The 15,298-nt window shown below is 34.0% G+C and overlaps 1 protein-coding gene across 3 annotated transcripts in view; it reads left to right on the forward strand.

The window, feature by feature from the left end:
* Positions 1 to 15,298, forward strand: part of ARHGAP6 (Rho GTPase activating protein 6) — a 583,013-nt gene that overhangs the window by 501,433 nt on the left and 66,282 nt on the right. For all 3 annotated transcript variants that reach the window (XM_074300011.1, XM_074300012.1, XM_074300013.1), the window contains exon 3: positions 7,402 to 7,473. In XM_074300011.1, coding sequence (XP_074156112.1) covers positions 7,402 to 7,473 — 72 coding nt within the window. The remainder of the gene's footprint in view (positions 1 to 7,401; positions 7,474 to 15,298) is intronic.

Raw genomic sequence — 15,298 nt, forward strand, 5'->3', positions numbered from 1 at the left:
TATAAACCTCAATAAAGACACTAAGTAACACAGAAGTATATCCAATTTCATTAAATTTCTTTAGTATTTTTATGATGTGCTACAATAAGAAAAAAAATGATTAGACTGAGTTTATAATATGTCTCTTTAAATGATTTCTTTTTAAAATTTAAATTTTCTGGGAAATACCTACTATTATTTTTAATATGCATGAATGATCCTAAGAACAGCTTTCTTTCCTTCTTACCTAGACATCAAGATATCATGTACAATTTGAAATGTCTTATATAGAAATAAAATGGCCTTAAATTCTGCTGGTTTCTTTTGTTTTGATTTTGTCTTTTAATATGTCACATAAATAAGAGTCAAAGGACCAGCTGTCATTTTTTATTTGCTCCAAATTTACTTTCTTTTAGTCTTTAAGTTTTAGGGTGGTTCAAACAAGAATAACATTTACAAAAAACAAAAAACAACCTTCTCCCCTAAAATAAAACACCCTGTTCTGAATTATATTTAAATTGTACCAACTGTGAGAAGGTAATCTGAATTTAAAGATGTTTTCCTTAAAGAAAAAATTCATTGGCTACAATTGCTGAAATTTAGATAACATTTTATGACTGGTGCTGTGAACCTGTAGAGATACAAGGATTGTGACATTTTCAACAGATAGAGTTTCATTTTGGTAAGTTAATTTGAGGTGCCTATGGGACTTTCAGATAGATATGTTCAGCAAATAATAAGAAATGTGTAACTGGAATTCAGATTAAGACTGTAAATCTAGATTTAATGTAAACTATGTAAAGATGATTATTAAATTCATGGAAGACCAGCAAGAGAGAAAGACCCTAAGACATATTTCTTGGGGAACACTTGTATATAACTGGTATGTGATAGGACAGGGGAAGAAAGTAAACAAGTGATAATCCAGGAAAGAATGATAGGACTAGTACAGGAGAAGTATTTGGGATTTTTTCCTTTTCTTTTCTTTTTTTTTGGAGCTGAGGAATGACATGTTTTATAAACTTCTAAGTAGTACAGTATATCTAGTGCTGGACAGTAAGTCAAAAAAGACAATTTTGAATACTGTCTTAGTTAATTACTAGTGCGAATAAATCACATAACCTTTCTGTGGCTCTCTGTAAAATGAGAGAAATGATATCTGCCCCACAGGATTATTTTGAGAGTCAAATGAGAAAATTATATGTAAAAAATTTTGCATATTTTAAAATTATGCAAATTCTAATTATTTTGAGAATTAACCTATCAATAAGGAGAAATTGGAAGATGAAAAAAAGGGGAAATATTTGAGTGGGAAAATTCTGAGAGGAGATAGAAGATAGTTTCATATTGAGAATTTGGCCTACTTCACTCCAGAGTGGTAGAAGAAAAGATCCATTTTCTCCTAGAGAATGAAATTAAAGACAGATGAATGGAGCATAATGTAAGATTATTTGTATGTAAGAGAGGATATGGACTATATATCTCAGTAAAGTAGGAGTTAAGATTTTCAGCTGAGGGAAGAGGAGCTAGCTTAGGATATTTGAAGAAAGATTAGAAAGTCTGTAACAGTCTGTGCCATAGAAATAGAAAGTTGATAATCAGGAATGACTAAAAGTATTGTCATGGGGCAATAGGATCTTTGTTGAGATTAGATGAGATATATAAAGGACTGATTGCCTTGGAAATGTTCTCAAGCATTGTTTAGGACTAAACAAATAGAAGCAGATGATCAGGGTAACCCAGAGCTGTGCATTGTGAAAGCATAAGATAAGGTAGTTTAAAGGACAAGGATTTAAGGAGAACAGAAGATATAACTGAATTGGTCAACTAAAGGATTAAGATTGTAAAGGAAGAAAAGGAGGGCCAGAGTATGAGTGATAGGTCAGGAGAACTGGAATTGAATATAAGGGCTGGAGCTCACAATGAGAATGAAGAATATGTTTAACATGATTGAAGTAGAAAGAGAAATGAGAGGGTTGGGAGCAGGGGACTTCTCTACTCCAATGAAACATAGAAGATAGGCACTGAGTATACATACACACACACACACACACACACACACACACACACAGAGACAGAGAGGTGAGGGGGAGGATGAAAAGAAATCAGGAAGGAGATGAAGGGAGGGGAGAGTGTGCCTGTAAATAGCCACTTTTCAATACTGGACGTTAAGACAGAGACCTAAACTATAGAAGAGTTTGTTAACAATAGTTTGGAGATCCCAAAGGACATAATGAAATGGGAGAACAAAGGAGATCTATGAAAGCTTAAATGAATAATGAGGAATAAGAATATGGAGAAAGATAAAAGGGAGAGAGAAATAAGAATATGGAGAGAGGTTAGGAGTGGGGAGTGAGAAAGATGTTCACTGAAGTTTTTTGTGGCCCAAGGGAGAGAAGCAACTGATTTTAAATTCCTCCCATCACCTTCCTTGTCCTGAATTGAATAAGTATGCAGTTGCTGTGAGATCACTAGTATCATTCTATTACTTGCCACAACACACACTGGGAGGCTGAGGCAAGATGGAAGATAGAAAGATGAAAGAAGCCTGTCTAGGCATCTAGATCAATAAATACTAGGTATTCAGGTCCCCTAACCTCATCTAATTCATACTTAGTACCATCTTATAGTGTCATCTCAAAATAATAAGAGATAAGGAAAACCCAGAAGACCTCTTGCATGTAACACACTCAGGTCTCAGTCTCCCAATCTTCAAAAGCTTTGGCTCTCTACTGTGTCTCTTAATGCTCTGGACTTCTGCAAAAAGTTAACTAATGTCCCTTTCAACTCTTAATCTTATGATCCTATTTATGTGATACATAAGAAGAGAGAATATATGGACTAGTATCTTAGTAAAATAGGAGTTAAGATTTCCAGCTGAGGGAAGAGGAGCTAACATAGGATTGTTGAAGGAAGATTAGAAAGTCTGTAACAATCTGTGAGATAGCAACAGAGAGTTAATGAGGCTATTAATGATAATACTAGAAGTATTATCATGGGGCAATGTTGTCCTGGTTGAGATTAGATGAAATATATAACAGACCTTTTTTATAAACACACCTTTATGAATTTCCATTTCAGTATGGAAGAATTTCTTTTGATACTTTCCTTATATGATAAGTTAGTCAATGTGAATCTGTCTGCTAAGTTCCCAGATATAATTGTCTGTGGATTTAAAAAGTCAGAGATCAAGATACTGTTCAAGAACTTCAGGAACATCCAGATACTAGGATCTTGCCCTCAGACTTCTATTAGATTGCCCCTCTTTCTTTTCAGGATCTTCCTCCACGTTCTTTCTAAACTTGAATTTGTCTTTCTAATTCCTGAGCTAAAGGATCTCCAATATTGCCAGCATTCCTGCTGCACACCTCCCACATATTAAGATGACAGCTGCATAATCCTGAAACACATTCCTAACATGACACATGGTAACATTCTATTATGTCTCAGGAATTTTATTGCAGCTGTGTTCTAGCATCATTTGGGGGTGATTCAGTCACATTAAATATGTCAGTGAAAAGGGGTCAGGATATAAATACATCAGTGAATAACTTAGAATCAAATCTGGTGAATAAAAATATGGGGGACCCAGTGGACATTAATTGACTCTAGATCACATCCTATTGACAAATGTTCTAACACAGCTGCCTCTCATTTGGAAAAAGACAAAGTGATCAGGAAACACCTGTAAAATTATTATGTGGCTGACAGGAGTTAGGACTACCTGTCCCAAGACAGAAACTAGTAAGTAAAGAAAATTAGTTACTTTTCTCACTTTATTCATACTGGGAACTCTTAGCTTTAATACTCCTTGTCTATTATTTTTATGATAGAATTTAATTCTTAATGTAATTTCTCTATACAGTATCCATTTGTGAAAATTAAGTTCAATTTTTAAAATGATTAAGGCCAGTGTGCTAGTTCTGTATGCAAAAACCAGAAGGGATTACCCTCTTAAGGCCCAAAGAAAGACCCCAGGATTGGGTTTTACCAGTGTGAAGTGACTCTAGGCTTGTTCCACAGAAACAGTAAGTGGAGAATCCTGAAGCTAGCTGGTTTTGGCCAGAGCCACAACTGTAACCACTGAAATTTTCACCTTCCAGACAGCATGGGCAATGGGAGAGGGGAAGAAGAGAGGAGTCTGGGAAGACTGAGGGAACCTCAGTGATTAGGAAAGCCAAGCCAGCTGTGTTGCTGATGAGGTAGTATTGAACAAGAAGAAAACAGAACACTTAATAGGTGAAGAAACAGTGGGGTAGGGATGTTGATGGATGCTGACACTTGCAGGAGTGTAGAATTTTTGGTTTGGGGACCTAGTTTGGAGGGGAGAGGGGCACCCCCCAAATCCAGTATTATAGGTGCTTACACTAATTTTCTCATTTAAAAATAAACTCTTTTTTTAAAAAAAGTCAGTCAAATATTTTGTAAACATTTAGATATTATTAACAATATCCAATCCATTTTGACCAGTTAAAATAATTGATCATCAATGATGTCTTGTTTTGATGGCATATTTATAATGTTTGTATACATTGTGAAGGTTTAAGTGACATGGAAAGAACCAATGATTAATAAACAAGTAAATAGAGTAAACAAATAAAACATACAATAAAACAAAGGGAATGCTAATTATGATTTTTAAAGAAACTATGTTGCTTATAAGGATCCTTATTATGACAGGTAGACAGCACAGTCCATAGTGTTGGGTTTGGAGTTAGGAAAACTCATCTTCCTGAATTCAAATCCGGCCTCAAACACTTACTAGTTATGTGACTCTAGACAAGTCCTTTAACCCTGTTTGCTTTGGTTTTATCATTTATAAATGAAGTGGAGAAGGAATCCTTGTCAAATCCAGTATCCTTGTCAAAAACAAACAAACAAACAAACAAATAAATAAATAAAACAGATGCCGTCATGAAAAGTCAGATCTTGTAAATTCCTTGAAGGCAGATACAATCTTGCCTTTAGCACAAGTTGTGATCCATAGCAGAGGGCTTAATAATATTGGATTAAGTGTTTGCTAGAATTGCACTGCATACATACTTAGTATCCAGAAAGATTTTGTGTAACTCCTTACAAGTCTCATATATTACAAAGGAGTAATGTAAGCAAAAAGAGAATGGCATAAGTAGGATGCATCAGATCCTAAAGCCAGTCAGTATTCCCTCATGGCACAAAAGTGGTCCTTTGTTCTCCAAGACTCCATTAACACAGGAAAAACTTTGGCAGGTTCTGTTAAGCTAACAAAACCTGGAGTATAGACTTTTTTTTTTTTTTTCTTTTTCTGTTTTATAGGCAGCTGGGTAGTTCTGGAGATAAAAGTGCTGAGACTGGCATTAGCAAGACTTGATTTCAAATCCAACTTCAAAAACCTACTTATTGTGTGACCCTGGGCAAATCATTTTACCTCTATCAACTTCTGCTTTTTCAACTTCAAAAATTTGGATAATAATTAATAGCACCTACCTTGGGCAGCTTGTTAGGAGGATCAAATGAAATAATAGTGGTAAACAGTGCTTAGTGCTGAATCTGGCATCGTTACCTTTTAAAAACAAAGGGGAAAACAAATTCAGCAGAAGATTAAGCTCATATACTTTTAGTATTGTAGATAGGACCGGCAAAGTCATTGTGTCATAGATTGAAGGATGGGAAGAACCTCAGAACTTGTCTATACCAGGGATGTATGTATCCAACATCTATCAGAACTTTAAAATAGAAGTTTATTTTAAAATGGTGGGGATATATTTCCTTTTGCCTGGAGTATATAATTTAAATTAGATTGATGTGGAAATAAGCAAAGCTGCACACAAATTTGAAAAGAATTGCATTATTCCCAACTCTGAGGACCAGGCCACTTGACTGGTTAGTGTAAGCTTTAAATCTATCCAGGAATTCATCTGATTCTTTCAGAACTTATTATTTAATTAGACCTCATATTAATTTGCTTTATTTCTTGGAGTTTTGTTTCATTTTGGGGCCGATTTAATTAGGCATTTTGATTAAACAGCAATGGAAAATTATATTTTAAAACTTGTATCATTTTTTAAAGTAATTTTATAAGGGGGCAGGCAGCTAGGTGGCACAGTGGATAAAGTCAGGGGACCTGAGTTCAAATTCAGACTTAAATGCTTGACACTTTCTGGATGTTTGATTTTGGACAAGTCATTTAACTCTGCTATGTTCCCCTCTCTCCTTCCCCCCAAAATAGAACTAATCTTATTGATTTTTTTGTATCACCTAGATTTTCCAAATTATTCCTTAGTCCCTCTCTCTCCTTGAAAAACCATCTCTGATAATGAGGAGTAAAAAGTAGAGGGGAAAATAGTGAAAGGAAGCAATATATCAAAAATGTCTGATATTACATGGAAGATTCCTTAATCATAATCCTCCATTTCTGCAAAGAAAAATAAGGATATGCTTTTTTGTATCTCTTTTCTATACCCAAGACTAGACAGTATAATTTTACAGTATTCAGTTTCTATTGTTTTGTTGTTGTGTCTGTTTACATTGTTGTAGTTATGATATATAGTTTTTTTTCTTTCTACTTATTTTACTTCTCATCAATTCATGACTCCCCTTTTTTGTGTTCATCATATTTATAATTTTTATCATACAATAATATTCCATTACATTCATATATAGTAATTAGATAAGAAAGTGGAACCAAAGATAGAGGGCAAATTTTAAAAATCATTTCTCCAACTAATGGATAGATATTTCATTGCTAATACAAAAGATTTCCTATAAATATTTTAAATGTATATGGCCTTTCTTTTCAGCAGTGATCTCATTGATATATACATCTTGCAATGAACATGGAATATACAAGTCTAACAATGGAATATCTGGGTCAAATAATGAGTATTTTCATAATTTTTTTCATAACTTCAAACTGCTTTTTAGAATCATTAAACCAATCCGTAATTCCCTTAAAAGTATATTAGTGTGCTCATCTTTTTTTAAGTCCTTTTTTCATTATTCCTATTTTTATTAATTTTAATAAATTGTTAAGACAATTTATTGGATGTGAAGTAAAAGTTGAGATTGTTTCCATCTTAATTTCTCTTATTCTTACTGATTTGGAGCATTCTTTTATATTATTGAAAAATATAATTTAATATATAATTGAATTTCATATAACTGAAAAATATACTTTAAAATGAATTATTTATAAAGGGAGATATTTTGTTGAATACAAGAAAGTTAAAAGGCTGGTCATCTAGTCTAAAGTGTTTGTATATATCATTTTTAAAGTCATTGGGGATTTGGGAACTTAATATTTACATTTTGAACCAACAGGTGAATAAATAGAATGAGATTTTTAATAGAATGAATTCATGTTTTTCAAAGAAATTGTTGATAACCTACAAAAATAAGTATTTGATCCTATCCTAAAATTTCTCATTTTTCTAATACTTACAGATGGACAGAAAAGAAAGAAATCTTTGAGAAAGAAACTGGATTCACTAGGAAAGGAGAAAAACAAAGACCGAGGTAAAGTATTCAATGAACTAAAGAATAAGTGTTGTGATATGGGAGCCACCTACCAGTGGCTATTGGAAGTCTAACTCAGACCTGTAGAATGGATCTCTTCATGTGAGAGGATGATGATGATACAAGGAGACTGAGAGGCAATTGTGTTCTCTGATCTCTTTACTGAGAGGGTGTTGTATTGTCTGACCTCTCTCCTCTTCCCTCTTGCCTCCAATTTATTTCATTCCCAGCTCACAAGGAGCATCTGTGAAAACTGGAGGCTTTTGGAGAATTGACCTGCCCTTTCACTTAGGCATGGTCCTTAACAATTCTCCATTTTTTTGCTTTTTGGAAACACGATTATCTCCCCTCCCCCCCAGCAGGGTCACTAAGTTTATGCATTAGCTGTTATATAAGTCCACATGGTAGGGAATGCAAATAGCATTATAGCAGGTATTGAATCTTGTGGGAGCATGGAGGCAAACTTTCAAATGGTGAAGAGGACTATAGTCAGAATAGGCATTTTTCATAAGTCTCTCATAAGTCTCATGGCTTGGTCCTTTAATATGTCCGCCTATTTAATTACCCCGACTAAAAAGGTCTTACCAGGTCTCTTCTCCCTTTCCTTCCCTGTGGGTTACCAAAGAAACTGTCCTGGGAGGGCCCTACTCATGAACAGTTCTCAAGCACTGTTGCTTCTTTATTTCTTAATCTTCTTGTGTCCCATGTATGGATGCCACATGTTGTGATACAGAAGCCACCTGCCAGTGTCTGCGGAGGTCTGACTCAGACCTGTAGAATGGATCTCTTCATATGAGAGGATGATGATGATACAAGGAGGCTGAGAGGCAGTTGCTGTTCTCTGACCTCTCTCCTCTCTCCTCTTCCCTCTTGCCTCCAATTTATTTCATTCCCAAGCCACGAAGAACATCTGCAAAAGCTGCTTTGTAACTCCTTCAAGTGTTATGATTCACAGCTGTGGGGGCTCTTGGACAATTGACCTACCCCTTCACTTATGCATGGTCCTTAACAAATAAGCACTTTTTTCCCCTGAACATTAGCATTGGATTTGGTGGAATTTTTGTACTTCACTGTAAAATGAACTGGAGAAGGAAAAGGCAAACTGCTTCAGTATTTTTGCCAATAAAACATCCAAATGTGATCACAAAGAGTCAGATAATAGTAAAAACAGCTGAACAACACACATACACATTAACATATGTGTGTATATGTGTGTTTTAAAAATAAACATTAAGCAAATAACTTTTTTTAAACCCAGATACACAGACTATTCAGTAAATTACTGAAATTTCCCTTTAGAGAAAACTTGGCAATTGACTATAGGCATAAACTTATTTACAGTGCACATAATACACTGCTTCTCTAATTAAGAGAAGTGGATTCAGGTTTCAACTTTGCAACTCACTGTATAAGTAACTGAGGCAAGTCACCTTGCCTTTCTAAGCTTCAGTGTGTTCATCTACAAAATGGACTTCCATATATAACTGTTATAAGGAAAGTACTTTATAAACTTTAAAGATTATTCAAAAATACTATGTTTAAAGTTTGGATGGCCTATTGTGTTTGAAGATTCTTACAGACACTTGAAAGCTATGTGACTGGACAAATCACATCACATCTTTGGGTCTCAGTTTCATTATCTGTAATAAGAGTAATAATGGAGACAGCTAGTTGGTGTAGTGGATAGAGCACCAGCTCTGAAGTCAGGAGAACCTGAGTTTAAATCTGGCATCAATCAGATCCCTTCCTGACTGTATGATCCTGGGCAAGTCACTTAGCCCCAATTGCCTCAAGAAAAAAAAAAGAATAATAATGACACCTAACTCACAGGGCTATTATAAGAACCAAGTGAGATTTTAAGTGATTTGTAAATCTTAAAGAATTAAATAATTTTGTGTCATTGTTATTATTATAGAACCATAAGCTCAATAAGGGAGGAAAAATGGTATCTCTATAAAGAAAGGACCCCTGGTCTTTCTAAACCATCATTGAATCTTAGAGATCCTTACTGTAATATATTCTTTTTAACTCTAATTGATGATATTGTCCCCACAATATCAGTCACAGTCACATTTTAAAGCTAGAGGTTACCAAGCTGGAGGTTTGGTCAGGTTACTGTCTGAGGAAGGAAATAGAATTCTCTCTACTAGACATAAGAAAAGGAATTTCTGAGCTAAATCTCCTGGGTTTTCAAGAATAGAAATAATCATGATTTTAATTTTATCTATTTATTATAGTTCTTTATAGTTTCTAAAACTTCATAAAGTTGTGATAAACAAGCATGGGATTTGATATCAAAGAACAATGATTTAAACCCCAGCACTGCTTTTTAGTGTGTTTGTGATCTAGAGGAAAACATTTCATCTATATGGGCCTCAATTTTCCCCATAAGAAATAAATAAATAAAGGAGAGGGATTAGCTAGTTTCAGAGATCTCAAGTTCCTCCAATAGAACATAAATGCTTTTAGAGAAGACTGTCTCCTTTGATTTTGTGCCCTAATGCTAATGTGAGATACTGAACTAGACAACAAGGGCAAAGAAAAGACCCTAGCATTAAGCAATACTGAGAAAGGCTTCTTATAGAAAGTGGTATTTTAGCCAAAGCTGTTTGTAAATAATAATCAAAGTTATCTATGTGTGTATATCTCTATGTATTTATATATGTTACCTCAAATGTTCATATGGACTATTTGTATCTGACCTGTGAGAGAACACTCCAAACTTGTATCAGTCTGATCAGCCATAGTCGTACACATTGTAACTTGATTCTAACATAGTGATATAATTTTAGTCCTCTTCAAGAAAGGACACAATTCAAATATACATGTTTGTATGAATATATGTGTGTATGTGCGTGAATGAATAAATATATGTGCATAAATATATGCATAAGTATGTATATGTATGTTTATGCATATGGGTATATGACTATATATGTATAAATAACACATATATCTATACATACATTATCTCATTAGATCCCTACCATAACCCTGTGAAATGGACATGTTTTATTGCCCCTAGGTTACAGATAAGTAAACTGAATTTGAGAGGTTAAATGTTTTGGCCAAGGTCACACAATGTCCAAGGGGTGATTTAACCCAGATCTTTGTACTTGAGAAACAATGCACTTTCCACATGCAACTTTGATTATTATTTACAAACAGCTATGCAAATATTATTGCGATAAGTAGGATTACAACAGAGGAGCAGGGACAAGAAGAATTGCTTTCAATAGATCCCAGTTTTTAATATTATTGATTCTAAGGTTGATGAATTTTAGTGTGGAATGTAGACTAGTATGAGGAATAAAATTCTTGGAATTTAAATTCCAAGTGTTCATAAAGAACATGTACAGGTACAAGTAAAAAAAAAAAAAAAAAAATGACGACTGTTTTAGAAGAAAAATGTCTGTTTTGGTCTTAACTGTGAGGTGCACATGTATGTGTGTGTGTATTCTCCTCTTGGAAGTGGAATTTTAATTAAGTTAACTTAGAAGTTAACTAAGATAGCTATAAGTGTACATATAACTAACTATAAAATGGTTATAAATGTACATGTAGTACACTTATATGCACTAGCTAACTAGTACATATAACTGGAATGACAGCAAATTCTCATGGCCAAATAGTATTTTTATATATTTAATAGATTTACTCTTATAATTTTTTTCTTGCTAAGTCAATTGGGTTTAAATGACTTGCCCAAGGTCACACAGGTAGGAAGTGTTAAGTGTCTGAGACCAGATTTGAACTCAGGTTGTCCTGAATTCAGGGCTGGTGCTCTATTCACTGCACCACCTAGCCGCCCCACTCTCACAATTTCTTAAGGACCTTACTCTTCCTCTTGAACTATGAGTTTAGCCTTGCAAAAAATACAAAAACAAACTTTCAGTAGCATTCAATCATTTTATCTGATATCAAAAAATGATGAATTTAATGGGTTCATGGCCGGGGGGGGGGGGGGAGTGGAGGGATGCAATCCTAAACATAAAAGCAACTTATATTTGCAGAGTATCTTACAGTTTGTTCAGTGCTTCCCTTCCAAGAATCCCCTGAAGTTGTTTTACAATTATTGCTATTATTCCCATTTTACAGATGGGGAAACTGAGACTCAGACAGGTTTAAGTGATTTGCCTAAAGCAGGAGTTCTTAATCTGGAGTGGCCCATAAACTTAAAAGAGAGAGGAAGAAAAAAAGGGATGTATTTTTTAACATAACTAGTTTCCTTCCTTTGGAATTTTATGCATTTAAAAATATTCTGGGAAGGGGTTCATAGACTTCACCAAACTTCTAAACTAGTGAGTGAGAGAGCCAATATTAAAATCTAAGGCTTTCCTAACTGCACATCTAGCACTCACTTCCCTATACCAGGGGCTTATTTTATGGTACCTATATGAAAACTGAGAGGCACTGTCCAAGTGTTCTGGGATAGGAACAACGTGCTATTTTGGCATAGAACCAAAAGTTTCATATTGTTTCCTTTTGTTTGAATATTAGCATTTGGGTTTCTAACAGCTGCACATGTAAAAATTATAATCGTTTCAGTTTGAGAGCCAGAGAATAAAAAAAAACAGGAAATTCTGAATGACCCTTCTCACTGGCTCATCTAAAAATAAATTTGAACAGCTTTTCAGAATGGAATTACTTTCCCAGTGGAGAGGGTGTGGTTCATACCATACATTAATTGGTCTGATAAAATGAATCATGTTCTATGTTTTATTATAAAAGTCATTTTATAACAACAGGACAATAGCAATATTGCTTTCTTCTTTTCCATCGAAACATGTGACTTGTATTATAGTTTATATTTTTACAAGCATCAATTCCAAGCCAATATTTATAAAGAAAGCCTATCATATAAAGACATACATTTTTTCTCTAAACTTTCCCCAAAAGTAATCTTTCTTTTGCCATTGATTTTCTCAAGGGCTTTAAAATTCAACTTGTTCTCCTAACTGGAAATCTGAGCTAAATTGAGTTTCTTATCACTGTACAGTATGTAAATTAGATTATTTCATACTGATCTCAAAGACTATGATATACATCATGCTTATAATCTATATAAAAATCAGTTTTTATTGTTTTAATATGGAGTCATTTGAGTTCTGGCAAGTTTTCTTCCTGCTTAAATTTCATTGCATCATTCTTTTTACAATTTAAGGTCAAGATTATATGAGTTCTGAAGCAATGGAACATTGCAGTAGTAACAAATTGACACTTTTATAGCTCTTTGACATTAAATTTCACAGAAAATGAAATGGTCAACAAACATAGAAATCCCCAAAAGATGGAAATTAAAAGATTAAGATTCAATGCCAGTGTTGGATAATAAAGAATAAAAACAATGTATAGATATAAGAAAACAATTGGCAGGCACTGGTTTATTGATTGATAAACTAGTTACCATTTCACAATTAATATCATCATTGTAGCTAGCCTTTATCTAAAATTTAAGGTTTACATATATAAGGCTTTGCATATGCTATCTTATTTGGACCTCACAACAGCCCCAAAAAAGAGGTGCTATAATGTAAAACTTGCTATTCCTTTTAAGTTTATAATAAAATAAATTTCCTTTTTCCCCCTTTTTTACTGTCTTTGCCCCATTCTACTATCATTAGTCACAAATAGGCATATAATATATATATGTATATATGTTACATATATGTGCATAAATATATGCACATACAATAAAAATAAATGCTTGCATGTACATAGGTATGTATATATGCATGTATATGTGTGTGAATGTAAAAATTATTCTATATATACTTTTTTACATGCTTTCTCTGGATACAGATAGTATCATTCTTCATATGTCCTTTATTTTTAATTCGTGTATTTATAATAGTCAATATGACTTGTTCACTCAAAGTTGTTCTTAAAACGATATTGCTGTTCTTATATATAGTGTTCTCTTTGTCCTGTTCCCTTTGTTCTTCATCATTTTCTGCAAGTCTTTGCATGCTTTTCTGAGATTATTGATCTTATCATTTCTTTTAGCACAGTAGTGTGCTATCACAACTATACACCATAACTTTCCCAATAGATGAGGATCCCTACAATTTCTAGTCCTTTGTCACCATAAAAAGAGCTACTATAAAAATTCCATTGACATTAAAAGTCATAATTATAATTTGTGAATTTCCCTCTGTCTTGTTTTTCCTCTCCCTGTTACCTTATCTTCTCCTTTCCTCCTTCCACTCACTATCTCACCCATGGAGGGGTCCATGGATTAGGACTGGGTGAGTGGGGAGGGATTCTTTTAGTGATTTTTCAACAGAAGAGCCCGGCAAAGGGCTAAAGATGAACCAGTGGCCAACTTTCTTAAACCTCTTAGGAAAGGGAGTGTAAGCAAGGAATGCTAGATGCAAAGGAGCTGATAGCAACATAATATAATCTAAGGAATAACTGCACGCAGAAGTGGAATAAAAACCTTTCGAGAAAGCAAAACTATTATCAATATTTAAGCCTATTATATGGAAAAAAGAACAAAATTTTGATGGAAATCAGAACCAAAGTCTCAACTATTTTGTCTGGGTAATCTACCAGTCATTAATTATTCACATTTATAAATAATGACATTTTAAGCTTCCAGATGCTAAAAATGACAGAACAGGTCCCTGATTTATTTGCAAATGTTCTGAAGGTTTCCATACTTACCTAAAGCTTTCTTTGTGCTGGTGGATTATTATTTCCTACTATGGGTGAGTCACTGTATTGGGATTTCTGCTTACCACACATTTAAAACCCAGCATTACCATGAACCATTGGACATTCTTTTTCTCCTCATGTTGCATTTATCATTCCACTGTTTGTCACTCTAATCCTCGTATGGCTTGTTATTTATGGCTTCTTGATTCATTTTTCTTGTTGTTGCTAGTCCTACTGTCTGCACGTTTCCAGGTCTCTTCCCTGATTTGCTGGCAAAGGGATGGGGATGTTTTTTGGTTTCCTCAGAGACAGGAAAGATTCATGCATTACATCCTTAGGGTGTGTCCAATGTACTCCAAGATCTTTTCTTTTTTTATTCTCTTCAAGTTTTAATGTTAGTAGAAATGGTCTTTTATCAGATTTAGAAATATGTAAAATATACAAAATAATTTGTATCAGCAGTCTCTGAAGTTAAATTAGCTGCTTAAAAGTGGCCTTTCAGAGTGATTCTGGGAGACTTTTGGATTCTCAGAGCATATTCATGTAGTATGAGTTATTTTTAAAATGGGAGAAGTTGAGTGAAATAGAGTACCAAACCTGTTACTAGGAAGACTAATCTTCCTGAGTTCAAATCTGGCCTTGGAAAATTGTTATCTGTGTGACCCTGGGCAAGTCACTTAACCCTGTGTGCCTCAGTTTCCTCATATCTAAAATGATCTAGAAAAGTAAACAGAAAACTAGTCTAGTATCTTTGTCAAGAAAACCCCAAAGAGCATCATTAAGAATTGGATATAACTGAACAGTAACAACAAAAACAATGCAATTCTTGAAATAGCGTTATTTAACATTGCATAGGCACAACACAATATTATTCAGATTTTTTTTTGTTTGTTTTTGTTATTGACATCACTGGTATTCTACATGAGTTTTGGGGAAATATTTTTTTATGTGTATGTGCATTCACATGCATTTTTTTAATGTGTGTTGACAGTGATAAGAATAGAAACATTTTTCCTTAGTGTCTGCTGAAATGAAAAATAAACAGCTTGACTATGCATTGCTGGAACTTCAAAGAAGGATTATTTTGAAAGTATGAGCATCACTGTAAATCAGTAACTTGATTTATAAAAAAGTTATGATGATTCAGATCCCATTTCTATGAGTTCCA

This window comes from Sminthopsis crassicaudata, chromosome 3, assembly GCF_048593235.1.
Source record: "Sminthopsis crassicaudata isolate SCR6 chromosome 3, ASM4859323v1, whole genome shotgun sequence".
NCBI classification, from domain to species: domain Eukaryota; kingdom Metazoa; phylum Chordata; class Mammalia; order Dasyuromorphia; family Dasyuridae; genus Sminthopsis; species Sminthopsis crassicaudata.